Genomic DNA, 16,827 nt, shown 5'->3' with positions numbered 1-16,827 from the left:
GCGGTCAGTTCCTAGGCCAATAGATGATTTGAAAGTAGGGAGGGCCGTTTCACACCCCTTGGGTGGGAGAAAAACAATGGCGAGTTATAGTCAACAACACACTACCCCTAAAGTTATTCATCAAAAGAGCTTTCTGCAAGTTACCTTCTTTCTGCCGTCTAGCTTCTAGAATAACAAGTGAGTTACGTTCGTAGTACTAATTGACATGTTGATAAAATCGTTTTATGCCTATTGTACCGTCATTCGTTGTGAAATGGTCAGAACAAGTTATCAAGATTTGGATAGTAAATACTTAATCCTCTCGCAAAATCAGATGTAAGAGACTGTCAATCGCTAGTGTGAAATAAACCTGCTCTATGGTTGGTTATGGTATCTTCAAAAGTTACCTGACTCTTTGATGTATAAATTTCAAGTCTATTCCAGTTGGTTAGTCAAGTAAACTGACAACTTGATACTCACTTCCTGGTGTCATGTAAGAAGTTCTTGAGAATTGTATCACTTCAAATAGTTTCAAGATCTGTAGAATTCCATTAGGTTATGCAACGAATAGTTTATTTCATGTTTTGTGAACATTTGCTAATGTATTCTTAATAACTGTCTGTTTCTGACCTTTATTTAGGTTGTGAATACACTCTTGGAAAGCCAATTGACTATCCCTAAAGATTTCACCTTTCCAGGTAAGGTGATTTCAAGGACGACTGAAGAGAAATTATACTTTTACGAAAATACCCGAAAAGACTTTTTTTTATTTTTCTCACGATTCTTGGCATTAATGAATGATTTCATCACTAGATGGTAGTCGTCGCAATGAAATTCAAATGAGGCACGCCTGTAAACGCGGTCTGCTTTTGCAATTTTCACAGGTTTCTGCACAAGCAAGAGATGATATGAATCCGTTGGCCAACAGTCGGTTGCTAGTGATTTTAGGAGACGCCGTGAAAGAGGTAATGACCTATTTGTCTCTTCAACAATTCAATATCCACAACAGTTAAATGACGGAAAAGGGGCGTCATTCTCGTTTAACTGGACCGGAAAGGCCTTTTTTTGTTGTTGTTGTTGTTGTCATGTTGTTTTGCCGTATACGTTAGGTTCAGCTTTGTATTTCTTGTCCTGGTGGTTGCAAACGCTACGAAATTAACGTTGCGGCACGTCTTATTCACGCTCTCGATCACGTGCTACTCGATGGGTTGCGTAATCCAAAAAACGGTTATTGGCCCGTCTTTGCCGCACTCCTTCCTTCTTCTGCTCTTTCTTTCATTAACCAGCTTTCTTCCGCCACTAACAATATCAGCAAAGGTAAAAAGAAAACACCTTTTGCAAACAGACTTTTTTCTCATTTACATCGCGGTTTGGTCAGGGAGAGCTTGGCTTTTGCTTTCTCTAAACGAAGCGGTTCTCGAGGCTTTCCTGGCCACGCTGGAAGATAGACCGTCACATTTGTCGGAATATTATCTTCCCAACGCTCTGCTCAGAGACTCTACGTCTTTGCAAGTGGTCATCACCCTGGTTTCCGGTTTGGAACATGTTGGCTTTGATTTCCTTTTAGTAAGACTTTACCTCTTACTTCGCTTTCTCTCAACGCTTTACTCGTTTCTGTATTCTAGCTCTTGCTTTTTTCTCGTTTGAAAATCGTCGCCATTTGTAGGATAGTGCTTTTCTCAACGCTAATCAACCGCCATCATGCGGATTTCTAGTCGATTACGAACCATGCGAATCTCCGTTAGAAAACGCTGAAATCTCGGTGCAAGGATCGCAAGTGGATGGCGTCATTGGTGGCTTAAATCCTAAGAAAGACAATTCATTTTTAGGCGACAACAAGACAACGATGCCAGCGCCAGTGATGAAGAGTCCCCTAGTCAAACGACGCAACAGCTCCAGAAGTCAACATGTGCGTTCATCGACGCAGAAAAGGGTGTCGTTTCATCAGGATATGATGCGACGGCCGTACGACGAGTCTCATCCACTCCAGCACGCCACTAGCCAAAATAATCTGAATATCAGCAGCTATGTCGACGATAGAACAACTTCAATGAATTTGCGTCGATATCACAGCGAACTCGCTATCGACCATGCGAGCGGCGCTTCCACCTTGGCCAAATATCCGACGATTGCAGAAAGAGGCGTTCCAGAAGGTCAAGAAGATCCAGAAGGTGCCAAAACACAGGAACACGCTGCACCTGAAATGCTGTTCCTGCAAAAGGCTTTGATTCGACGAAAGCTGTTGATGGGTGAACAACCCAAAAAATCACCAACCAAAGATAAACGTCAATTCTTTGATTGGGCAAAACAGAAATGGGAAGATTTGAATCTTGTTCCCGTCCTGCCACATTTGAGTGAAACAAATCAATTGCTGGATGTCCCTGATAACGACCCAGTGGCTGAAGATTTTCCCCAAGTTGAACGTTCGTCTGAAACTCTTCCTTTGCCCGTCGAAATGGATCCAAACGAACGTTACAAGGTACACTAGCTTACCAAATGAAGTCGAACTTTTTTACTAACTGGCCAAATTTTTATTGCATTACAGAGTTTTAAATGTTTTACGAATTTCTATTCGGGGATACCTCTGTCGAGTCAACTCGTCGTAAGCCCAACGATTATTTATGTTGTATCGAGCACCGCCGGCCTCTTTAACAGTCCATCTATCGTATGGAAAAGTAAATTAATTGATTTGGAAGATGTCAAGGTATCAACAAAAAATTAGCTTTCTATCCTGACGATGACATTAACAATCTGTTACCAGGTCAAGTGTAATTATTCCGTCATCGTGATGCGTTCTACATCGGCTGAAAATGGCGGCCTCTACTGTTTGGATTTCGCTGATCCGGCTGATTCACAAATGGCCGCCAGGTATGATTGCATTAAAAATTTGGAAGAATATGGCCAAGTTATTTATTGTCCCCGACAAACAGTTTGATAGATGTCAACGTAAGAAGGATCCGCAAGGACTGCCAGTGTGTTTACGTGGAATCAGTGTCCCAGTGCCAAATGTATTGGCAATCGCGTGTTCTCCAATGGATTCGGAACGACGTCCATTCGATCGTACAATTTGAAAAGAGTTTTCCATTCCAAAATGACGTTTTGTTGATGATTTCTTTTATAGGACGTACACTCTCCAATAGATGTAGAATACATCGGAATGTTGTACTTTGAAGAATCTTTCGTCATGCAGAGCCACGAAGTATCTCCTACCTCAGGTGCGGGTCCTAATAAATCTGGACATTTAATGTATCGCTGGTCAACCACTCGATCGTGGCACGCTGGCTATTTTATCATCAAGTAAGTCGATGAAATACGTTTCCGTTTAGAAACAAATGTCACGTTATGTTTCTGATTACATTCACGTAGAGGTGGGGTGTTGTACCAGTTTAATCAGCCAAATGACCGCGTTCCAACGCTGAAAATGTCACTCAGCGAAGAGGAATGCAAAGGATATGGTCGGAATTTTCACTCGCGTCGACCGCACACCATCGAACTTCAATTCCGCAACGAGAAATCCCTACTTTTAGCTGCCGCTTCGGAAACTGAAGCCACTGAATGGCTGACGTCTCTATCACAATCTTCTTTCGTCTGGGACATTGGAATGGACGTTGTTTCGCCTTCGCCAGTCCAGCACAGTAGTCCAATCGCTTGCGGCGTTCTCGTCACCCGCCAGCAAGTCTTTTTATTTCAATCCACTGATCAACAACAGCCCGTCGCTTCGGCTCCGCTCGATTTGATCTCCGTGATCATGATTAGCCTGACGGACACGTTTTGTTTGATTGTGAGTTGGAGATGTTACTCTACAGTGAGACACGGCAATAGTAACGTATTGAAATTTTAGGAGCTTGATTATCGAGAAGCCAGCGAAGGAGCGGGTGATTGGATTCTCTATTTTCAATCAAAAAATAGTTTTGAGGAATTTCTGCGAGCCACGAAACGGCCTCGTGAAATTCTTTCGACTGCCTCGTCGTCCACCTTACGCAATAAAAGTTTGTTGTTAAGGGCCATTTAATAATCGAGCTGAATGGATATTTCTCTACCTCTTTCCAAAATGTATTTTACATCTAATCTCGTTGTTTGTTTTTTTTTGCTCTACAGATTGTTTCGCAAGCAATTCCTGTATAGAATCGCGAATTTATTTCAGCCGCTGTCTTTATTGTACAAAAATCCGCCTTTTCAATGTTACTGTTTTTTTTTTCCAATTTTCCTATTTTTAGGCATTTAAAGCCTCTACTTTATTGGCTCTGCGCAATGTTTATTTTTTTTTTCGAAAATTGTTGCTAATTGCCGCTTATTCACAGTTGCCTCATCACTCATTAAAAGAAAAACGATCTTCCTGTTTCGGTCGATTTCGTTTTATTTCTTTTGTCTTAATTTCAAATAGAATTCTATTGCAGTTTCCGGTCGCTCCCATGCAACTCGCCATCGCTTTGTAATAACAATTAACATTTTGATGGCTATTCATTAAAATGCTACTCAACATCGTTAAAGTAACGCAGAGGTAGTGAACGAAAATGTAGACCATCATTCATCGTAAAACGCCACAACGGAAAAGCATTCAAACACATCTTCCATAACCAGCTGTGGTAAAATCTGGTTTGAAGCCTTGAGTGACAGACTACACGCTTTCACGCATACATCGAACGATATCAAGTTTCCATAGCACATTGAATAGATACTATTCAGTTGTTGACATGTAAATGGTCTTAACTGGATGCGGCATCCAGTTAAACTAAGCTAGACGAGTCTTTAGACCCGGGGGCGTCCATTGATCCATCAAGTTCTGACAGTAGCCCTCAATCGCTGTATATGGATTTCAGCGATCTGCAAATGGAGCGAATTCTCTTTTCACTTTGAAAGTAAATTTGGTCATGGGAAACTGACTCTGTTATTATATTTATGCTGTTTAAATGGATAAATGAAGCGTTCGTGTTCAGCAGCAAGTCCTAATATGCTGACGCCAGCGTATGCAAAGTACTGTTCAGGTTTAGACGTATGAGGGCAAAATCCTTCCATATAGTCTGTTTATTATGAGAATACCCTATCACGGTATCACACAATAATTTTCTATTTAAATTATCTAGCGCTGTAAGTAGTCTTGAGTAATTCGGCTTGAATCATCCAGTGCATTTTGTAATCGAGATTTGTACGTGTGTGGTTATATTCACGAACCGATCCACGTCCAAGAAGTTTGTAGTCCAGGTCGATTAACCTGATTTCATGATGCAATTGGCGCCACGTTGAATTTCAGGTGAGTCTTTCGGATTCACTAGATTATTTTAGTTTCCTTTGATGTGCACTTCCAGGTTGATGTTGACTTCGGCGTTCCGATAGATTGCAATCATAACTAAGCAATCGTAAAAGCATAATAATGCCGAGGTCCATAGAAAGAGGGACTGAAACAAAGCTTCCGGACGGCGAGCTGATGAGCCAGGATTCTGAAGTCCACTAGTCAAAACAATCGCCATGCACAGCGACAGGAATACAAGCCCTCCTAGTCGAAAAGCCATCCTGCTCTTGTCTTCCTTCAACGACAGCGTAAGAACCTGCATGTGTCCACTTGTAAAATTCGGCTGCACAAGCTAACAACGTCTCGCCGTATTGGTACCGAGGACGCAACTGTTTACCATTGTGCACCTTTCTAAATGTCTAAAAAGGTTCATTCTATTTTCATACTGCAAAACATGGTGATTTTTTGCCCTGGGGTAGGTGTTATTCAAAGAAGAGAAACGCTCACTTTTAGTCGGATAAACATGTCCAATGTTTCTAGTAATAAGGCAATAAAGAAGCAAATAATTTGACTTATGCCTACCGCATCACTCCTTCACACGTTTAACCTCTGTGCTTGGCCGCAACGTTCTGCTGTTATGAATAGTGTACCATGCTATGTTTATACAAAATTTACCCATACGGATGAAGCGATTGCCACGGTCATTCTGTCTGGTTACGAAGCAGGTCTTAATATCCTCCTTTTTTTCGGCACTGGGTTGGAGCAAGGTCTCTTTCTTTATAAGGTATACGTAACCTATATAGAAGATGATGGATCGGTAAATATTAACCTTTGAATTACTTCATCCATCATCCAATTGTTTCTACTTTCAGATTGGAATGATGGATATTTCAAACCATTGTGTTACAGACAAATGAATTGGCGTTCTTTGTTCACAAGGAACAAATTACATACGGCAGGCGTCCTCCAACCACCTTCTACAAAATGTGTTTGGTGTTCTAGAAAACAGTTTTTTTTCTCGCGTAACCGTTAGTTATGAGTCGTGTCTAATTTGCTTTCATCTTTTAAAAAAGATCTAATTTTACGTGTCAAAATGAAATATACCGTTTAAATTACCTCCTTTTTTTTGGCGGTAAGACGACCCAATTATTCTAAGATTGTGAAATTTAACGTTGCTCTTGCTGTCCTACCTTTTGGGAGCTCCCCTCGATGGCGCGAAAAAGTTTTGTTAATGGAGCAAGTTGATGGAGACCTTTGGGGGATTCCAGAGAAAGGTACAGCAGACATGACCATACCTGAAAGAATAAACTGACTCTTAGTTGATGTTCCTTTTTAGAAATTTTCGAATAAAAGTAAACATACAACTTTCACTTTATTATACTATGAAGCAGAGCCCCACAGCTTGCTTACAAAGATAGCTCCTGGCAGAACTATTCTTTGACGCACACATGGCTGGCTGACCATGTTTGGCACCGTATATCACATCTTGTTAGCCAACTCAACGCTGTCGGATTTTTAAGTTTTATCGACCTTGTAGGTAAAGCAGGATTTTTTTACGCAAAGGTTTTACGATTTTTTTAACACTAAGTTAAATGTAAATGTATACGTATTGAGCATATTTTATAAATATATATAAAAAAAATAAACTTTCAATTACTAGACATATCTGGCAATATTGCCCATTCCTCCTAAAATGTAAAAAAATGTCCAAAATGGCTATCATCCGGCACGGTTCCTTGCTTACCTCATGGTCTGTGAGAGTTTCAAACCACCAGTGTAGAACCACCACTCGCCAATGGCTGACACGTGTTGGCTATCGTTGTGGTCCGGCAAGAGCGGATTTTGGCCGTCCATTTTGGTGACTAATAAGAACGACTTGGTAATATCTTATTTTAACGGTTTTATCTTTTATTTTCTAGTGTAATATCATTTATAAGTTTTGAAGCAAATGGTAAATTATACAGAATGTTACAATGTGGCGGGAATTAACTCCTTTTGTTGTAATCAAGTTCCCGCCTAAAACTTATTCAACGTTAAGATGTTTTTCTCATCAAAGTATAGACAACGTAACTTTATCTAGATTTGTCTAATCGCTTTTGACCCAGAGAAAACGACAGTTATGTAAATTTTCTGGAACTCTGTTGCAAAATGTTGTGTCTAACTGGGAATTAATTGCCTAATTATCCATTATGTATCAATCATGTTAAAAACAAATAATTTTTCTTGCATATTTAGGGAAATTTCTCTGGTAGATTGAAAACATCTTTATTTTGAGCAGCATAGTGTCATTGTGGTGTCTGACTGCTGAGGAAGAAGTTGCCGATCTAGATGCATTGACATGTTTCCATAGTGCACGAAGTAAAAAGTGAGTGGTTGGTTAATTCTTTGTCTAGATATTGATATGTTCATGGATTCAAGTCATTCTCTCTGCAAAGAATCATTATCATTGGCAAAGGTGTTGGGTTGACAAGTCTTTTCACACCCTGCTCTTTGTGCAAAGTTATGTTTTTGTTGAACCACTGCTATGTTTGACTCACTTAGAAAAATGTGTATCCATTAACATTTTCAGGTTATTCATGAACAAATGCAGGTAGTTCATTCTTACCTTTGTATCCACATTTGAAGTTAAAGACGATGCTATGGTGAAGCATTTGGGTGGACCTTTTGGGAATTCATACAAACAAGAACTTTTTATGACATAGATGAAAAAGCTGACATAAGGTAAAATAATTGATTCATGAAATAAGTTCTGTATTCCGCATACGAATTTCTGGAATTAATGTGATATGTCTGACATTTGTTTTGGATAGATTGTGAAGGTTTCGATGTAGAGGTGGGCAATTTTAGCAAGTGAAAGCGGCTGTTTTCGTCATCCCAGACCGACCCATTCTAGTGCGATGTTAGTTGCAGCAATGGCAGTCAAGTATATTGGCGCCGATTTGTGTCTCGACGAGCGGGAGGTCGTCTGATTTCACTTGTTACAGTTGTTAATCGTCCAAAGTCAAGGTAATCTTTTTTTTCCCCCGCTCATTCCAGCCTGTTATGAATCAACTCACGTTTTTAATTATTTTTACTATAAATGTCGGTTGGTCTTCTAAGAAGATACCTTCTCTCACTAGGTAATGGCGATCTGTCTCAGGGTGGTTAGTTTGTTTATTTAATTTCGGGATTTATGTCCGTCGGCTATGGTTTTTTTTGGGTGGATTGAATTTGTAACGGTTAAGATTTCGATTTAAAAGATTTTTTGCCACTAACCGCTGGTCTTTTAGTTATTATTTTCTGAAATGATGTAACCTAGCCGGAATTGAGTCAGTGCTGATATTACTTTCGTTGAACGTAGGCTCTTCTTCAGCTGGAAACTCTTCAAGAGGTCGTAAAATTACTTGATGGCGGTGCAAAATTCAACCAATTCACCATCGTCTTCTACGAGTGCCGTCAGCCTTTCAGTCATCGTCTTTCCTGCTCTCGCATCATCCATGTCTCAACTTTTGTTTCTTTATCCATCAACGATTCGATTTGATGCCGAAATTCTTCAATCAGCGGCAGCGCCCATTTCACGTGATGAATCTCACATTTGGCAACCAGTTGGTCTACTTGTCGCACTGTTTCGCCACATTCCTTACATCTTTTTTTAAAGGGGTTTTTACTCTGGCTGATCCGGCCCAAACGTTTTGACGTGGCTGAAAAATTTACTAACTTACCTATAAAATCCTGGAGCTGCTTAGGCCAATAGTAACCAACCATCAACGGCGTTGTTGAGCAAGTGGATAGCTGCTGAAATCCTTTCGTATGGGGTGTGGATGAAGGTGGTTTTCTCACCGCGACATGTCACAGGTGGTTTTCTGTTCCATTCGACCGTCAAACAATTGACCAAAGCCATTGACGGTCAAACAACAGCGTTTGTCCGTTATGTCCGTGAGAAACGATTGCTGTATCTTCAGAAAAGGTAAACCTATTGCTTTTCGTTACGTCACGATAATCATTATTATTCGCGTTGAATGCCGAGGTTAAATGGGAAAATTAAGTGTTGATAATCTTTTACAGCCGCGTTGGTATTCGCGGAACTGTAAGGAATTTCACAGTGGGATCCAGAGGAAGGATGGGAACGTTTGATTTGGCATCCAACTGGAGGAGATTCGCTTGAAGTTCCATATTTAACTGGATCAACTTGATGGTTTTGTGCCGTTCAGATAAATGTCATCTGGCTTCCGTTGACATTCGAGTGGGTGAGTTATATTTCTTGTTTACGTCAGGGGCGAATGACAGGAGCGTCCGTTATGGACACCATCTAAATCGAGAACATCTACTTGATTCTTTAACTTATCCTGCCATTTACTCGGTGCTGGTTTACCATTGCCATCGATGTCTGCTTTCACAGACTGCACGTAGTCTTTGAAATCTTTTCGGGTTGGAAATGTCCTTTACCCAAGTGATTGGGCTATAGATTGTGATCGCGGGATTGAGTTTAGCGGTCTGATGAAAACGCCATTTGTTTTCATATTGCGAAAGGTTTTTGCCAAAGTTAAGCTTCTCATCTGCTTGATACGGTAGTCGGCGTAGTTTTCCTCGTGCAATTTAGGATATATCTTTAAGTTTTCGTAGTGGGTTTTACATTGGTGTAGTATTCTTGGTACCAGATCTTTGGCGAGGGAAATCACCATTGGTTTGTCAGCAGTATCTCTGAAAAGAATCGGTGTGGAAGCTGTAAGGCCCAAGCCTTTGTCCATCACTGCACATTCGTAATTGCTTGGCAGTCCCAGGTAACCCTCGTAACGTATTGCAATATCGTATTCTGCATCCAAATCGTCCTGTTATCTTGGGTTAATGTTTTGGTTTGACCATTCCTTCCATAACTAATTTCAGCTCGCCGGCGGCACTCTTACGGTGAATGTTTTTTGTCGGTGCGATTTCACCGTTTTCCAGGTTTAAAACATTTCCGTTGGCGTCAAACATCTGTCAGTCGTCTTTCGGTTCAGTGATCGTACTTCTGTTGTTCTGTAACAAAGCGGCCATCTTTCAGGTACATTACTTTTGGATATTTGCAGTAATGATGTTAATTGTCGTTTGGTTAGGTTAGGTTAGGTTAATTGTCTTCTTTTTTGTAATTTTTATTATTATTATTTTTTTCGTCGCTGTAATTGTACTTGACATAGATGGAACTGTGGCTCTGTCGTGAAAATGAATCGCGTTTTAGTCCAGCGGGTTGATGTGGACCTTTTCTCTCGTGCTTAAGCCAACAGCGCTGAATAGCCGTCGCATCATTTGAAGATGGTGTTCCAACCTTCGAGTGGTGTTCTGGGTTATTCGAGCCGTGCACCAGCTGGCACTGGAACTTCTTTCAATTCGTTCAGCTGTATACGTTCATCTATGGGTGTCCTGTTAATTATTATCTATTGTCTGTCATTTATTCTAGAACAGTAACATGGTTTTAGTTGATATCGTCTGCTTTTCAGGATTAGGAAATGTGTAAAGCACCGGAGTTGTTCCAGCCCATTGATCCGGTTTTCCTGTTGGTTAAAGCTTCATTCTGTTTTATTATTTGATACTTCGAAGCCTCGATTTCTGTCACTCAATTCGATGTAAAATGGATTTTAGTCGGTTTTAGCTTTCTTGTACCGCCCAAATGTAAAGCCGCAAATTGGGGAACTGACCCATCTCTGCCAAACGTCAATTCAGGTAGTATTTGAAGTCCTAAAAGTTTAGTTTTCATCCGTTTCTGAACTTTGCATGGCCGGATACTCAAGGTGCGTTTTAAATGGTAAAACGTGTTTTGTTACTGTCAATTTAATTCTTTCTATCGCTTTTTCTTTTAAGTTTGTCGGCAGGGTGTTTCCGTCCCGCTTTCGACATGGTTCGGGCTTGCTTGCTTCTCAAGTTTGGCCGTTGAAAAATTCTTAAGTAAAAATTGGACAGTTCTCCTCCATCCTTTAGGATCAAAATTTTCGTTCATCAACCTGTTCATGAAATATGCGGTCAGAAAGTCTAGCAGGTACTTTTCCTAAAATATCTAACTGCTTTCGCTACCAAGGGGTGTAAACTAATCATCTCGGACTCGCAGCGGTGCCGTATGTTCCAGTCAGAATCGACAACTTGTCCAACATTTCAAATTTGTTGCCGGATTGATGCGCTGTGCTGGCTGTCGTAGCGATGCCGAAGGCAGTATAGGCTTCCTAGTAAGGCGTGTTATAGGTTTTCCGGTCTGTCATTTACATTTATTTGGGTTCCGTTCGTTAATAGTAGCAGCTGCGGAGATGTAAGCCGCTGGTGTAGCGCTCGTAACAGTTGCTGGAAATCTTATGCCTATAACAGTTGTGAAGCAACCAGCTGTCCCACCACCGGTGATGCCCAAACAAGTTGCGCTATCCCTGAAATCCATTTGGTTAGATTCTAGTTGTTATTGGTGTTCGCTCGCCGCAGATGTGCGTCGACTACCGTAGAGGGACTTATGAATACTAGTAGGAGAAAGGCGAATATTCCCTCCGGATGTACTACCGAAATAGGTGAGTTATCCATATATTTGTTTGTTTGAGATATTGTACGCGGTAATTTGTCTGAGAAAATTGGTCAATGACCAGGTTATAATTGAACGTGATAATTGTTAACTCCTGTCTCTTCGGCTGACTTTTGTCCATTGTAGCGATAGGCAACTGGGTCGTTTCCGTAGGCGCGTATCAGTTGTCCGTACGGAAGGTGGTCGTCTTTTAGGACAAGTCGAAATGAACCGGAGTGATTAGACATGACCAGACCATACGCTAGGGAAGACGCCGTTACGTAAGAAACCAAGGAGTTCGCGAGGGCCGTATACGTAAGTAGTGGTCACTGCCATTGACTCGGCATCTCTTAGCTCGGGAAGTAACGCCATGTCTATGGTCGTGCAACTAACGCTTGTTGCGTTTCGTGCTTCAGACTCTGGAATAAACCAGTGATTATGCCATGCGTAAGCGTATAAAGTTTCATACAATCCGCTGTTTTCCAGATTGAAATCGATGTGACATGATGGCTGTTAGACAAGCTGAGAAGGTTAGTCTTTCGGTATCGGCAATGAATGGTCGGTGGAACTTTTCTTTCTCCAACCTATGCCGTCTACCGAGTGCAGAAACGTCGTTTATCACGGCCATTTCTCTGTCGCGGTAATAGATAGTTCGGCTAATGGAAGTACTGGAGCCAATTATCGAGACAGGCAGTTTCGTTTTCCAGATCGTAGACGGTTGCCTTAAAGTCGTGTGCCATTGGAGCGAATCGGATGTGATCCACATCCAGATCAGCTGGCTGCCCGTCTTCTAACTCGGATTCAACTTTCAACTTAATGGCAAATTGAGGTATTGTCTTCCCTTGTTTCACCTTGTTTTCTTTTAGAGAATTGAGACTCTCGTCGTAAAGTCGCCTGATTATGTCAAAATTAATGAGAACTTCTACGTAGAGCCAATCACCTGTCTTACGCATAATCCTGCCCAGCAAGCCTACCACCTCGGTTTCATTAGCACTGACAATGGCCTTGAAACAATTTGTGATTTGATGAGTCTCAATTGTGCTGGCCAAGGAATGAACTCCATCAGATGGTCGGATCCAGCAAGAAGCAAAGTAATTCATATTCTGCTCAGTCGGAATAAAAATACCTTCCAGTGTTGACTGTTTATTATTGGCTTTTAGTCGCAAGTGGCTGCTACCAGTCAGAGAGAATCCCCCGTCCACCACGTCGGATTCCGCGAATCGCCAGCGGGTTGGTGAACTTGAGTTGTTGACCTCGTACCGTTCAAATCCGTAATACGAAACCATCTGGTCGCGTATGTCGAAAGGTGAGAAATTGCTAATGATTCTTTGCTTGTTGGCATCCCACAAGATGCTGTCGCTCGTCTGTGGATTAGCAGAATTTTCCTCAGTTTCCTTCGTTTTTTTTTTTTTTTTTGCACCGAGTGTCCATCAGCGTTAAACATTTTTGATGCAGTTCGAGTCCATCCACCAGAAGCTTTTTCGCTATACTTTCACGTTAGTCTACGATTTCTGTAATCAACAGATTGCATTATTCGTTCAGACAATTGTCAACATAATCATACAATATGAAAAACTATGGAGCGTTGGATATTATAAGGAAGGGACACAGTGTATAAAGAGTAGGAATTTTTCCGCTTCGAATTTAAGTACCGTGACTGTTTTTGGGTCAGTGAAGAGCAAGACGTTTTGGCTATCACCATTCGTATTTGCCAGACGGATGGATAGATTATATTCTTGCGTACATCTATTCGTTTTTAAAAAGGCGGTGTGGGAATAAGACTGTAATCTCATAAAGGAGATTGAAAGTGATGGAAAATGGAAATTATTATTACATTGGCAGGTGGTGGGAAAAAAAAGTCAAATTGAGGGAAATGGATTATGGGACGAAAAATTGTTCAACTAATCCGGCGTAACTATTCATTAAGAATAGTTTTGCCACCTTTTGGAGTTTGTAATTTTCATTAATCTGATAGATTTCTAACTGAGTGTCTTTCCGCACGATGTTATTGTCCGTTGCGTTGGATGTCTGTCACGTCAATATGTCCCTGTCTGCCAACAGTCAAAGCTATGCTTTTTTGTAATGGAAAAGTGGGTGTGGTTTGCGAGATGGAAGTCGGTTCTTTGCAGTTGCGTAAAATTGAACAGTTTAAATAGAATTGTTGTTTGTCACCTCTGATCAGCTGGGTGTAGCGATAGAACTGGCCATTGAGGACAAAGAATTAATAGGTATGTCCCCATCCATAAAGATTACGAAAGTTGGTAATTTTTCGGCTGATTTATTTGTATTTATGTGTCGTTGTACAGTTTATGCCAATTACATTTATTCTTTACAGACCTTTCCATTCGAATCGAGGAGATAACATCGTCAATGTGGCTACTTACGAAATTCAAGAGTCCTTTTGCAAAATCCGAGCCCGTTGACATCATGTCGGTAAGATGGAAAAAAATTTTGTCGTTTATATTCAATTCAATCACACGAGTCTAGTAAAAATATTATAAGTACAAAGTTGAATTACTAACTTGGTAATACGTAGTAAAACTTTAAAACCTAAATTGCGATGAAAGAGGAAGAAGTGTGACCCCTTTCACCTTTTAAAACCGACTAGTTCAAGAGATAGTCCAGCTCAAATTCACTTTCAGCAGATAAACAAGATATCATGTTTGTTTGGTGAATATAAGTAGAAACGCTTGAACGGAATGATCGATTTTTTAACCAGTGCATGATATCGGAAGAAAAATCTGCGATGTATTAACATTACTCATTTTGCCTTCGAATTGAACAGGTTCTTTTCAAGTCTTCAAAAAATAACTACTCAAATCAACAGACGCTTTAAGTGGTGATTCAAATTTAATAATGGATAGCCATTTGAGTGCCAACTGCGATTGCTTGGGCAGGTTTTGGGTGATAATTCTTGCTCTCCTCGCTACAAAACAATTGTCTTACGCAAATCCTATAGCAGGTAAATCAATTCTATAAAGTTTTTTCTGTTTGTTGTTGAATGTTTTTTTTATTGCAATATTGTTCGTTATAGACGGGATTAGTAAAGTTACTAATATGAAAATGATGGAGGTCAATTTCTTATTTTGAGCAAATTTTTGAAGATATGAAACGTCTAGTGGCAGTGGCAGTAAATGACGAGTCGAGTGGTTGCGATGAGTAGGACAACTTCAGCAGAAGAATTAATGAAAACACCAAGAAATAGACGAAGTCTATTTGAAGATGAATTTCCATTCGAAATTTCAAAGACTTGTTCTTTGACAGAAAATGAATTAAAACAAATCAATAAGTTGCTTCAAAGTATTGGAAATACCAAGGTAAGTAGCAAGACGTGTGAAATTGAAGAAAGTGGTCCTTCAATTATTATTACGCGTTCGTCTGAACATTGCAATCAGTTGATTGAATCTATAATTATGAATGTGAATGGGGTTAAAAATGCTTTTCGGTGTTTGAGTGAAATGACAGGAGTGGTTATAGATACTCGTTATGAGGAACTTAAAGCAGCTTACGAAACCAAAGTTCTTCACCTGCAGCTACAACTTGCTGGTGTTGAAAAGAAATTTGATCAGAAATTTAAAAAGACGATTGATAAATTACTGAAACGTTATCATGAAATGGAAAAGAAAATGCGAGAAACTTTGAACGAACTGCATAAAGAACGTCTCGCTCATTCAAATGTCAATATCAAACTGATTGTTAAATATTTGGAAAGTGGTCAAATACATTCAGCGTGGGATATGTTCAACGCAAAATCAATGGAAATGAGCAACAATAATACCACTGCGATGGTGAAACGAATTATTGGCAAGGCATTCAGCGATAACGTTCAAATTAAAAACGTCATCAAGTTTACCGGCGGATTGAAAAACAATGTTGACTCCATGGTACATGGCATTATTAGTGTATTCAACGAAGCGGAGATAAGACAAATCCTTGATCGGGATACTGTAAACCTTCTGTTTGTAACAATCGAAGAAGCCATTAAAACATGTATCGATTTGGAAGGAACTGATTCTGAGGAATCACGGTTAACACTGGACGAACATACGCTTGATCAACTAATTGTCGTTAATAATAAAATGGAATTTTTGAAATATATTCATGGCCAGTAAAGAATACATGTCTTCAAATAATGTATTTTCTCTAACGCTAGATGATATCTCTATTAAATATTTTACCTCCAAAATGCAAGGTAAATACTATGTGAGCTAACGTGTAGTGGACAAAAATTGAATAATAATTATACATATAAAAAGATAATACAAAGATTTTTGAAAGTTAGCCAATTGGTAATTCCTTCTTTGAAAACAAGTGCGCACAGGGTGCCCTAAAATTATGTGGAAGAAAAATAGTTTGGTAGTTGTCATAGATGGGTAAATAGTAAAGTGTCTGCCTGGAATGGTAGACGTCAGTGGTTCGAATCCTTGGAAAACTCAAATTGGTTGTATGTTTAAATGTTTGTTAAATTCCCAGTTTGAGGTGTTTACGAACAATAGCAAAGGATGAAGGGAAGTGGCGACAGATCTCCTGATTTCATTGCCATTTACACACACAGAGTCACAGAGAAGTTGTGTCATTCAAAAAATTTATTTAAGTCCAGTAGTTGATCTCAAAATGACATGGACTGGTAGTAAGAATTTGATAAAATACACAGCTCAATGGTAGAGCATCGGTCAAGTGACTTGAAAGTATAAGGTTCAATACCCAGTCAAGTGAATAGAAAAATAATTGAAAAAAAAAACACTAGAGGAGCACATTATTTCCATATTATTGCTCAAGTTAATGGGTTGATGTCATTGTGATCTCAAACTGAATAGAAATTTACTTCGAATCATTCAACAAAATTATTACAAGTGTAAATGTGATGCCCTAAATGACAAGGAAAAGTAGATATGATATATTCATTACTCGTGGCTCAATGGTTGAGCATCGGCATTGCATGCTGAATGATCCGGGGTCGATCCCTGTACGAGTACAATTACTAAGAATTAACAGTTTTGCCTGCTCTATGTCCCTCCAATGGCTATGTACTCTCGTGCACAGTTACGTTAATGTGTTGAAGACAAAGAACGCATTAATTCGACAGTCATAGCTCAGTGGTAGAGCATTGGATTGCAAATCTGAATGC

General features: G+C 40.0%; 2 protein-coding genes and 2 long non-coding RNA genes across 19 annotated transcripts; 3 read left to right on the top strand and 1 right to left on the bottom strand.

Annotated features, from left to right (window-relative positions):
• Positions 1–36: 36 nt before the first annotated feature.
• LOC116930290 (pleckstrin homology domain-containing family M member 2) lies at positions 37–4,320 on the top strand. 3 transcript variants are annotated; one of them, XM_032937685.2, is made up of 13 exons: positions 37–177; positions 620–677; positions 793–795; positions 864–944; positions 1,089–1,296; positions 1,358–1,545; positions 1,646–2,458; positions 2,525–2,683; positions 2,741–2,847; positions 2,910–3,039; positions 3,101–3,276; positions 3,346–3,760; positions 3,821–4,320. In XM_032937685.2, the coding sequence occupies exons 3-13, from the start codon at positions 793–795 to the stop codon at positions 3,989–3,991; spliced, it is 2,451 nt and encodes an 816-aa protein (XP_032793576.1). In that variant the 5' UTR covers positions 37–177; positions 620–677; the 3' UTR covers positions 3,992–4,320. The 3 variants fall into 3 exon arrangements, with proteins under 3 accessions (XP_032793576.1, XP_032793577.1, XP_032793575.1); XM_032937686.2 differs by lacking the exon at positions 793–795; XM_032937684.2 differs by having other exon boundaries at positions 793–944.
• On the bottom strand, positions 4,179–6,684 carry LOC123475553. The gene is made up of 2 exons (XR_006650897.1): positions 6,572–6,684; positions 4,179–6,504 (listed from the first exon to the last, which is right to left on the bottom strand). It is a non-coding gene; the product is annotated as an uncharacterized LOC123475553 (long non-coding RNA).
• Positions 6,685–6,934: 250 nt separating this feature from the next.
• LOC123469388 lies at positions 6,935–8,792 on the top strand. 2 transcript variants are annotated; one of them, XR_006642650.1, is made up of 6 exons: positions 6,936–7,088; positions 7,445–7,574; positions 7,779–7,930; positions 8,020–8,215; positions 8,309–8,328; positions 8,550–8,792. It is a non-coding gene; the product is annotated as an uncharacterized LOC123469388 (long non-coding RNA). The 2 variants fall into 2 exon arrangements; XR_006642649.1 differs by lacking the exon at positions 8,309–8,328 and having other exon boundaries at positions 6,935–7,088.
• A 66-nt stretch (positions 8,793–8,858) lies between these two features.
• On the top strand, positions 8,859–15,977 carry LOC116930293. Of its 13 annotated transcripts, none has more exons than XM_045168253.1 (13): positions 8,859–9,155; positions 9,254–9,435; positions 9,847–9,969; positions 10,133–10,229; positions 10,363–10,885; positions 11,024–11,382; positions 11,447–11,709; positions 11,847–12,528; positions 12,630–12,790; positions 12,860–13,005; positions 14,035–14,132; positions 14,485–14,661; positions 14,734–15,977. In XM_045168253.1, exon 13 carries the CDS (start codon positions 14,834–14,836, stop codon positions 15,809–15,811), a length of 978 nt encoding a protein of 325 aa, XP_045024188.1. In that variant the 5' UTR covers positions 8,859–9,155; positions 9,254–9,435; positions 9,847–9,969; positions 10,133–10,229; positions 10,363–10,885; positions 11,024–11,382; positions 11,447–11,709; positions 11,847–12,528; positions 12,630–12,790; positions 12,860–13,005; positions 14,035–14,132; positions 14,485–14,661; positions 14,734–14,833; the 3' UTR covers positions 15,812–15,977. The 13 variants fall into 13 exon arrangements, with proteins under 13 accessions (XP_045024188.1, XP_045024182.1, XP_045024193.1 ...); XM_045168247.1 differs by having other exon boundaries at positions 10,073–10,229; XM_045168258.1 differs by lacking the exon at positions 9,847–9,969.
• Positions 15,978–16,827: the final 850 nt, after the last annotated feature.

This window comes from Daphnia magna, linkage group LG1 (assembly GCF_020631705.1).
Source record: "Daphnia magna isolate NIES linkage group LG1, ASM2063170v1.1, whole genome shotgun sequence".
In the NCBI taxonomy this organism is placed as follows: domain Eukaryota; kingdom Metazoa; phylum Arthropoda; class Branchiopoda; order Diplostraca; family Daphniidae; genus Daphnia; species Daphnia magna.
The sequence above is the reverse complement of the archived record's forward strand: the minus strand, read 5'-3'. Positions and strand labels throughout refer to the sequence as shown.

Bases quoted from the DNA above. Each gene is read 5' to 3' on its own strand.
- LOC116930293 (XM_045168265.1), top strand. From the start codon at position 14,834: ATGACGAGTCGAGTGGTTGCGATGAGTAGGACAACTTCAGCAGAAGAA.
- LOC116930290 (XM_032937684.2), top strand. From the start codon at position 819: ATGAGGCACGCCTGTAAACGCGGTCTGCTTTTGCAATTTTCACAGGTT. The intron at 945-1,088 runs GTAATGACCTAT...CGTATACGTTAG, and splicing joins TAGGAGACGCCGTGAAAGAG to GTTCAGCTTTGTATTTCTTG. The intron at 2,848-2,909 runs GTATGATTGCAT...CCCGACAAACAG, and splicing joins GATTCACAAATGGCCGCCAG to TTTGATAGATGTCAACGTAA.